The 10408-nt window shown below is 46.3% G+C and overlaps 1 protein-coding gene across 2 annotated transcripts in view; it reads right to left on the reverse strand.

The window, feature by feature from the left end:
• The window catches only part of Eif4enif1 (eukaryotic translation initiation factor 4E nuclear import factor 1), a 40626-nt gene extending 38893 nt beyond the window's left edge, over window positions 1–1733 (reverse strand). The window contains exons 1-2 of one of the 2 annotated variants that reach the window (XM_027387255.2): window positions 1609–1733; window positions 673–796 (exon numbers count right to left, since the gene is read on the reverse strand). In XM_027387255.2, coding sequence (XP_027243056.1) covers window positions 673–768 — 96 coding nt within the window. In that variant the 5' untranslated portion in view covers window positions 769–796; window positions 1609–1733. Of the gene's footprint in view, window positions 1–672; window positions 797–1412; window positions 1563–1608 lie in introns of those variants that run through there. The other variant, XM_027387254.2, reaches the window with a different exon arrangement.
• Window positions 1734–10408: the final 8675 nt, after the last annotated feature.

Genomic DNA, 10408 nt, shown 5'->3' on the forward strand with positions numbered 1-10408 from the left:
AAATAAGCCCAGCTTTACTGAGTATCCTAGGAGGCCAGGGACAATAAACCACAATCATGCTGAGGTTCATGATGGTGATCACAGTAAGGAAATATGGACATGGGCTCAACTACAGCATAATCCCTCTCACTGGCCATTTCAAGGCTTTCCACTTCAGGAACATTTTACTCTAGCCCAGAGTATTTCAGAATGCCAGAAACAAACAAAATAGTTCACTGGAACTTATTAATCTATTCAGTAACACTCAGCAGCCATTATGACACAGATGCAATATCTTCACTAAGTACAAAACTTGGATGTAGTTCCTGAGCTAGGGATGACAGCAAGACGACCAGTTTCAAACTACATGTAGTAGTGCGCACCTCTAACTTCACAATCAAGAGTCTGAATTGAGTACCATAGGTAAGCCATGTCTCCAAAAACAAAAATAGGAAGCTTAAAATCACTATGTATTCTTAAGCAATGAAATAGTTGTGAGTTCATATCCCATCTGTAACAACAACGACAACAAAAGCTACAGTTTAAACCCAGTAGTCACACTTCCAGAAAAATGACCAAACTGATACTTTACTAAATTTATTTAGTCTCTAGTGAATCATAGCCAAGAGTGCCACTTTAAATAACTCCAGTGAGATAGCTACACATTACTACTTCACTAATAACAAAACTTACTTTTGTATAGCGGTGAGGGGATTTGGAGGTGGGCAGTTTCTTTAGCTCAAGGAAAGCATCTCCATTTTCTATTTCATCCACACCTCTCTTCTCCATGGCTTCTTGGTGTACAATTTTTTTGTACCTGGGGAGATAAATGTCAGCACAAAACTGTCAAAGGAAACAATAAATATTCAGAAGCCTTAGCTGCGTATGAGACTGAAACTTTGAGGGGTAAAAGTCTAAACAGTTGTGTAAAGAAATCCACCCAAAAATTATGGTAGGAACCAGAACTAAATTGGAAAGAGAACCTCCACAGAGAAAGGAAAGCAGAAGTGTAAGGGGCTCAACTCAGGATACAACCTTTAATTATCTTTAATACAAAGAGAAACCAAAATAGTCGCTGCCACCCACGAGAACCAACCAGGCTGTGCTGGTGAAGTTTCCCGGTGTAAAGTAAGAACAGGACTGATTGGGCTGTCGATCCGGGAAGTCAGGCTGCTGGAAGTGCCTGTCACTTGTCAATGGATGGCACCAGCTGCCCCTTATTAACCCCAGCGTAAGGAGCTAGGGGAACCGGCCCGAGCGCACCTCTCTCAGCCGGCCACACCTGTGGCCATGTGAGGGACGTCCGCGGCGAAGGAAGGGCCGGTGCCGGCCTCCTGTGGGAGACTCTGTTCCTTAATAAACCAACCCCCGGGCCCTCACGCAGGCCCCCGGGCAGAGGCCTCCTCGGGAAGAAGGGCGGGGATGATACTCACGAAGGGAGGCGGGCCGGAGGGAGCAGGGACCAAGTCCACAGGCCGGCCACCTACAGCCGGCGCAGGCCCGCCTGCTGGCTCGCCGGCCGCCCGCGCGCCTCGCGCCTCTGCCGCCCCCTGCGCGCGCCCTGCCGCCCGCGCTCCCGGGGCAGCGCGCCGTCCTCGCCCGCAGGCCGGGGCCCCGCTCTTGCCGTACCCTTGTGCTGAGCGCCCGCCGTCGGGCGGCCACACGCTTTGGCCGCAGCGTCCCACCGCGCCCGCTCCAGGCCCGGCGCCGCTGCCTGCGGCCTGTGCTTGCGCCCCCCCCACCCTCTCGGGCTGGCTCTCCTCAGCCGCCGTAACCGCGGCCCGGCCCTCCGGCGCAGCTCTCCGCCCCCTCCCCCTAATAACCCCCGTCGCGCACCGCGGGCCCAGGCGCCGCCCTCTCAGCCCGCAGGACCTGAGGTGTCCGCGGCGGTGCCTGTCGGAAAAGCCGCACTGGGCGGTGCGCTCCGCCGCGCTGAGCTCTGCGTGGGCCGGACGGCGAGGGCATAATAGCCAGACAGGCACGGTGGCTGCGGGGAAGTAGTCTCAACGGGAGTTGCGGGAGCCGGTGCCCGAGCGCTCAGGCGGCCGCTTTGGGCAACTCAAGGAAGGGCGCCGCGTTCCCACGCGTCGGGAAGGGAGGAGCCAGAAGCGCGCTGCCCCAGACCCGCGCCACGCCGGCGTGAGCCGGGTGGCTTGGGTGGATGTTCGTCGTCCCGTCGCTAGCGGTCACCAGACTGGGCCTCACCTGGGGCTGGGACAGCAGGAGTCAGTTAAAAGAACATAGCACTGCTCTGCTTGTGTTTATTATTGCAGTGTTCAAGGGTAAAGCTCTGAGCGCTCTGATTTTTTTGCTCCCCCCCCCAAAAAAAAACTGTCCCCAAAGTTACTATGCAGAGGATTAGCCACAAGGGCTGGTATATTAATAAGCAAGTTTGTCACAGTTACATTTGATCCTACGTAAAGGAAATTGAGTTAATTGAAGTATCTTCCAGTGAATAATCGGAATCTTGAGTTACCCTGCACGGGCAGGGAAGAGTTAAGTATCTGGGGGAAATTTAGATGGCCGGCTTCGGGCTCGTAGCCTTTACCCGAGTGCCGAAACTCAAGATGGCAGAGGATACAGATACGCATATAAGTAAATAATCCAAGAACTGCGGCCCTGGGCTGGTCAATTGTGAGCCTGGTATGCAGGAGAATGCTAAACGGATTCTGCTCTGTGGGACTGCCCATGGTTGAGGTTTCTTTAGCGTGGCGGGGGACTTAGTTTTGTTTGTTTGTTGATATCGTTTCTGTTTTAGTTCTTTTTCCTCTAAAGAACAGCGAGGCTGAGCATTTTGGCCTATGCATGTAATCTTTGTTTTGCGGAGCTTGGGGCCGGGAGTTCAAAGCCAGCGTGGGCAACATGGCATTTGAACATCATTTTTTTTTTACTTGGGAAACTACTTTGCTTTCTTTCTGTGAGCCATGACAACAAAAGTAATTTTCCCCCTTTGTAAGGATTAATAGAATTTTTGTTCCAAACTATCTTTTGGGGCAGGGTTTTGCTATGTAACCCTAGCTGGCCTCCCAAGGCCAGGAACTGAACTTTGGGTCCTCTAGAAGAACAAGTGTGTGCGACAAGAGACAGAGGAATATTTGCACTGAAATAATAGGCTGTATAGAATTAGAAATGTATTCCTCTTTAGTTTGGTTTGCCAGACGGTAATAGCAAGTAGTAAAGGTTAAATTTGGCAGTGGCTGGACAGTGGTGGTGCACACCTTTAGTCCCAGCACTCAGGAGGCAGAGGCAGGCGGATCTCTGTGAGTTCGAGACCAGTCTGGTGCACAAGAGCTAGTTCCAGGACAGCCTCTAAAGCCACAGAGAAACCCTGTCTCGAAAAAACGAAAAGAAAAAAAAAAAAAAATGCCAGTAGTGGGGGAAAGCCTTAGGTAATCTGCATAAAGATTCTTTGGGAAAATTTTTCTAGATAGGGTTTCTCTTTGTAACAGCCCTGACTGTCCTGGAACTCTGTAGACCAGGCTGGCCTCAAATTTAACAAAGATCTGCCTGCTTATCCCAAGTGGTGGTATTAAAGGTGTCCTGCCACCATCCCCAGCTGGGAAAAAAAAAAATAAAGCCACAAAGACACATTGTAGCGAATCAACAATAGTTGCTTTTCTTTCTTTTTCCCCCTGAAACAGGGTTTCTTTTTCAATGACTTTTTTAAATTTAAATTTATTTATTTATACAGTGTTCTGTCTGCATGTATCCCTGCAGACCAGAAGAGGTTACCAGTCCTGATTACAGATGGTTGTGAGCCACCATGTGGTTGCTGGGAATTGAACTCAGGACCTCTGGGAGAACATCCAGTGCTCTTATTCACTGAGCCATCTCTCCAGCCCGAGACAGGGTTTCTATGTGTAGCCCTGGCTGTCCTGGAACTTGTTCTGTAGGCTGGTCTTGAACTCACAGAGATACCCCTGCTTCTGCCTCCCATGTGCTTGGATTAAAGGGAGGCACCACTACTGCTCAGCTGGGATCTACATTCTTAAAGCTGAGAGAAATAGGAGTAATCCTCTTGTTATGGAGTACAGAAGGCACCCACTCCCAGGTGTTGACTTAGAGACCCAGATCTCAGGCATGCTTGGTGCCAAGACTTTACCTGAGTTATTCAGTTTTCAGAATCCTAGTCAATGCTAGGAAAGTACTTTTGTTTTGTTTTGTTTTTGTTTTTTGAGACAGGGCTTCTCTGTGGCTTTGGAGGCTGTCCTGGAACTAGCCTTTGTACACCAGGCTGGTCTCAAACTCACAGAGATCCGCCTGCCTCTGCCTCCTGAGTGCTGGGATTAAAGGCATGTGCCACCACCACCCAGCGGAAAGTACTCTTAAAAACTGAGCAACATTCCTAGCCCAATAAATTATTTTCCCAAAGTTACCAAGTGACACTTTCATTTAGTGAAATCTGAGTGTATTTCACCATCCTAAACATTGGTTTCACCTGTTAGAAAGCAATCAAAGTTCCTACTTCTCTGTTTTGTAGAAGTAATTAGATGTGACATTAAAATGAGTTGGGACTAGGGCTGGACATGGTGGCACAAGACTGTAATTGCAACATTCAGGAAACAGATATATCTATGAGCTGCAGGATAGTATGGTCTACATAGTACTAGGCTAGCCAGGGCTACATAGTGAGACTGTCTCAAAAAATAAAAAGCAGGGCCTGGAGAAATGGCCCAGCATTTAAGAGCATAGGCTGCTCTTGCTGAGGATCAGGGTTGATTTCAAGCATGAACATGCTTCACTCCTTTTGTAACTCCAGTTCCAGGAGAGATACCTTCTGGCCTCCGAAGACACTAGGCATACTTGTAGTGCACTATATACATACAGGTAAACCACTAATCCACATAAAATTTAATGAACATAAAAATAAGCAAATAAGAAAAAAAAATAGGGACTGAGGATATAGCTCAGTTGTAGAGTACTAACTTAATATGTGCAAGGTCCCCAGTTTGATCCCTAGCAACCACAAAAAACAAAAACAACAAAAAGCCCTACCCAAAACCAAAGGATTAAGCCAGTATTTGGCTCCCAACTTTATAAATTGGATGGGTACCATCAGCTGCTCTTGATTCATTCAGCATCACCTGATGATGGCCTAAAGGCCAGGAACTAAAACCCCCTTAAAGGACCCTTTATTCACTATTCACGTGCTTGGGAACTGAAGGTGCTGTCAGCTGTGGCTACTGGAGCTTTGAAACACACATGTCCTTTTTATTTTAATTATCCTTTTTATTCTTTAAAAATGTGTATTTTATGTGTATATTTGAGTGTGTTTCATGTATGTATATACCCAGAACCCTTAAAAGTTAGGTGACTCAACTTGAACTGGAGTTGCAGATGGAGTCAACATGTGGATGCTAGGAGCTGCACCCCAGTCCTCTGCAAGAACTTCTGGGTAATCTCTCCCACCCCTAAATGGCCTTTTTATTATGTATGTGCACCACATGTATGCATGGTGCCCTCAGAGGCCAGAGGAGGGCATCAGATCCCCTGGAACTGGAGTTACAAGTGGTTTTGAGCAACCATGTGGGTGCTAGGAACTGAACTTGGGTCCTCTAGAAGAACAAGTGTTCTTAACTGCTGAGCCATCTCTGTACCTCCCTATCATGGCCTCTTAATATGGCTTTGGCTTCAGATTTCAAGGATGGATGTCTAGATATTTGCAGTGTGTTTTTGTTTTGTTTTCTTCCATGCTGACACTTGAATCCAGGACCTTGCAAATGCTAGGAAGGTGCTCACACATGCCAGCTTTGCATTGCCTTTTTTCCTAACCTGGCCTTGAAGGCATTGTTACTTTTGCTATATCACACTTTCTGTTCCTTATAAAAGGACTCACAAAAACTGTATCATGTTCAGGAGGACAAGACTTGACTTCTTTTATATGGGAGAAGTGTCAACTTGTGTTAAAAAGTACAACAAACCACATATGTCAGTGCTTAAGGAATCGTTGCTATCATGGTTGGTGCCTGGAATCAATCACCTAAGTTGTTTGTTTTGTATTTATTATATACAACTATACAGTGTTCTGCCTGCATGCTTGAAGAGTTCAGGAGATGGTGAGCCGCCATGTGGTTGCTGGGAATTGAACTCTGGACCTCTGGAAGAGTAGCCAATGCTCTTAACCACTGAGCCATCTTTCCCTAGGCTTACTCTTTTTTATGAGACAGGGTTTCTCTGTATTGCTTTAGGAAGTTGTCCTGGAACTCGCTCTGTAGACCAGGCTGGCCTGGAACTCACAGAGATCCACCTGTCTCTGCCTCCCGAGTACTGGGATTAAAGGTGTGTACCACAGCCACCCAGGTCCACGTCCAGCCTGTTTTAAAGGCTTTGTTTTAGTTTGTAAAAAAGAAGACAATTACAATTTAGGATTAAAGGTAAAATTTTGCTAAGGAAGGGCACCTGTAAACTTCCACCTCTGTGAAAAAGTTAGGCACTTGCTAAGCCTGTTTCTTTGTTGCTATTTTTTTGAGACAGGGTTTCTCTGTGTAACCACTTTGGCTGTCCTCCCAGAGATCTGCCTGCCTCCCAAGTGCTGGGAGAGTGCCACTACTGCTTCCTGAGTCCTGGGATTAAAGATATTTACCCCAGCCGGGCGTTGGTGGCACACGCCTTTAATCCCAGCACTCGGGAGGCAGAGGCAGGTGGATCTCTGTGAGTTCGAGACCAGCCTGGTCTATAAGAGCTAGTTACAGGACAGCCTCCAAAGCCACAGAGAAACCTTGTCTCAGAAAACAAACAAACAAAAAGATATTTACCCCAAACTGGGCGTTGGTGGCTCATGCCTTTAATCCCAACGCTAGGGAGGCAGAGGCACAGGGATCTCTGTGAGTTCGAGGCCAGCCTGGTCTACAGAGCGAGTTCCAGGATAGTCTCCAAAGCAATACAGAGAAACCCTGTCTGGAAAAAACCAAAGATAAATAAATAAATAAATATTTACCCTAGGCCTAATTACAACTTTGGTTTTATACAAGAAAAATACTTCATGAAGTGATAGACACCAAGAAGTCTGTACTAGTTATTATTGCTATATGTGGTGGTTTGAATGAGAATGGACCACAAAGGCTCATCCCGTGTTGGTGGGGCTGGTTGGGAAGGATTAGGAGGTGTGGCCTTGTTGGAAGAGGTGTGTCACTGGGCCAGGTTTGAGGATTAAAAAGACTGGCACCTTCCAGTGTGCCCTCTCTGGCTCCTGCATGCAGATCAAGATGTGAACTCTCAGCTGCTGTCCCAGTGCCATCCATGCCTGCTTGCTGCCTGCCACTTTGCTCCCCACACGATGATCTCCTATCCCTCTAGCACTGTAAACCCCAATAAACCCATCTATAAGTTGTCTTGGATCTGGTGGTTTTTGGTTTTGGGGGCTTTGTTTGTTTTTGAGACAGGATCTGGAACTTGAATTGTAGATCAGGCTGGCCTTGAACTCGAAGAGATCCACCTGCCTCTGCCTCCCAAGTACTGGGATTAAAGGCATGTGCCACCACCACCCAGCTGGATGTGATGTTTTAATCCAGGAATAAGGAGCACAAGCAACAAACTGTTGAGTAAGAGGACCAGGGATGTGAAATAATGAAGACAAAAGCAATAGCTGGAACCAGGAGGTCTTGAATGAGCTGATGATTGATTTATTTTGTTTTTTTTGAGACAGGGTTTTCTCTGTGGCTTTGGAGGTTGTCCTGGAACTAGCTCTGTAGACCAGGCTGGCCTTGAACTCACAGAGATCTGCCTGCCTCTGCCTTTCAACTGCTGGAATTAAAGGCGTGTGCCACCAAGGCCAGGCTATGAACTGATAATTTATGCCAAGGAAGTTTATTAAGTAGCACAGCATCATATATACTATTTATGGGGATTGGGAGGAATGGCTAAGGTCCAGCAGAGAGCTAAGTCACACATGTTGGCAAAGACAACATAGGATACCTCTGACACAACTCAGGACTGATAACCACAGTCCAGGGAGAAGAGTTGAATCATCAGAAACCACAGCCTTGACTCTTAAGAGGCATCAGACAGGCCTTGCAAGTATGTTCCTGGACAAGGACACAGAACTAAATTTTCTTTATCCTTTCATCATAGCCTCTAAGATAGTCTTGGGTAGGTCTGGTCTCCCCACTGTTATCTCAGCAATAGAAAAGAAAAGTAAAATACACTGTATCTTCTTCCTGAAAGGACCAATGGCTTTCTGTAACTCACACAAAAATACTGCCTGATGCTTCAGTTTGTCATTTGTCACAGCTGAGGGTGATGAATGCACACAATGGGAAGAAAGCATCAGCAAATCAGCTCAAACTCAGAGGGTAGGCTTAGGGGCTGAAGAGGTTGCTCAGCACTTACCGCTCTTGCACATGACTCAGATTCCATTCCCAGCACCCACTTTAAGCAGCTTGTAACCACCTATATAGCTCCAGCTCCAGGGTATCCAATGCCTTGTATTTTCAGGGCACCTGCACTCACACAAAATTTCCCCTACCAGGCACATGCACATAAAAACATATTAAAAGACAGGTACTGGGGCTGGAGAGATGGCTCAGCGCTTAAGAGCATTGACTGCTCTTCCAGAGGTCCTGAGTTCAATTCCCAGCAACCACATGGTGGCTCCCAACCATCCGTTATAAGATCTGGTGCCCTCTTCTGGTGTGCAGATGTACACGGAAGCAGAATGTTGTATACATAATAAATAAATAAAATCTTAAAAAAGACAGGTACTGAAGCCGGGTGTTGGTGGCGCACGCCTGCCTTTAATCTCAGCACAGAGAAACCCCTGTCTCAAAAACAAAACAACAAAAACTGAGGTCAGGCTTTGGTGGTGCCCACCTTTGATCCCAGCACTGGGGGAGGCAGAGGCAGGCAGATCTCTGTGAGTTCAAGGCCAGCCTGGTATACAGAGTGAGTTCCAGAACAGGCTTTAAAGCTACACAGAGAAACCCTGTCTCCTAAAACCAAAAAAAAAAAAAAAAAAAAAAAAACTAACTACTTTAGCAGTACTTCAAGGTGTAACTTCCGGTGAGTTAAAAGGTTGGTTTTCTCTAAAATGTAACTTTATTTTGTTGCCTTTCTTTTTCTAAAAAACACTTTGTTGTTTGACCCCTGGAACTGGAATTATAGACAGTTCCAGGGGAGCTGCCATATAGGTGATAGGAATTGAACCTAGGTCCTCTAGAAGAACAGTCAGTGTTTTTAACCAAAAAGCCGTCTCTCCAGCCCCTTTGTTGGTTCTTTTGAAACAAAGTCTTGCTTTTTAGTCTTGGGTTGCCTGGAATTCTCTATGTAGACTGGGTTAGCTTAGAACCCACCTTCACCTGTTGCCTCTTCAGTATTGGGATTAAAGGTGTGTGCCACCATATCTAGCCAAGTTGTTTTATTTTTGAAACAGGTCTTTACAAATTTCAGACAGTGGCCAGGCACTGGTGACACATGCCTTTAATCCCAGCACTCGGCAGGCAGAGGCAGGCGGATCTCTGAGAGTTCGAGACCAGCCTGGTCTACAAGAGCTAGTTCCAGGACAGCCTCCAAAGCCACAGAGAAATCCTGTCTCGAAAAAAAACAAAACAAAACAAAAAACCAAAACAAACAAAAAAACCCGAATTTCAGACAGTGGTCTTAAAATTTGTAATTTTTCCTGGCTAGGCTTCCTGAATAGCTAGGGAGTACAGGCATGCACTGGCAGGCCGGATTTATGTTCCTATTATCTTTATTTACGTGTGTGTGTGTGTGTGTGTGTGTGTGTGTGTGTGTGTGTATGTGTGTGTGCATGGCTCATGGCTAGAGGTCAAAGGATTACTTTTGACAGCAAGTTCTTTTCTGCTATACAAGTCCTGGGGATTGAGCTAAGGTCCTAAGGCTTAGTGACAGGTGCCTTTACCTGCTGAGCCACTTCAGTCAACTGTATTTAAATACTATTTATTTGCTTGTTATTCATATAGTCTCACTCAAGCCCAGGCTGTACTGAAACTGATTTTTTTCTTCTTCTTTTTTTTTTTTTTTTGTTTTTTTTTCGAGATAGGGTTTCTCTGTGTAGCTTTGGAGCCTGTCCTGGCACTTTCTCTGGAGACCAGGCTGGCCTCGAACTCAGAGAGATCCACCTGCCTCTGCCTGCCGAGTGCTGGGATTAAAGGCGTGCATTCCTCCTGGCTCAGCCTCTCACAGAGGGTTGCCATCAATAAATGATTTTAAAATATTTTGAACTACAAAAATCACCATTTGTAAAAAGGGCAAAAAAAAAAAAAACAACCCCGTATTATGTGAGTTTAATCTTTTAAAAATATTTCAGTATGAGTGTTTTGCCTGCATGTGGGTCAAAAGAGAGCACGCCTTCTATTTATTTATTTATTTATTTATTTATTTATTTATTTATATTTTTCGAGACAGGGTTTCTCTGTGCTGGCACTTGCCCTGGAGACCAGGCTGGCCTCGAACTCGCCTCCCGGGTAGAATT

The sequence above is a fragment of the Cricetulus griseus genome (assembly GCF_003668045.3).
Source record: "Cricetulus griseus strain 17A/GY chromosome 1 unlocalized genomic scaffold, alternate assembly CriGri-PICRH-1.0 chr1_1, whole genome shotgun sequence".
Taxonomy (NCBI): domain Eukaryota; kingdom Metazoa; phylum Chordata; class Mammalia; order Rodentia; family Cricetidae; genus Cricetulus; species Cricetulus griseus.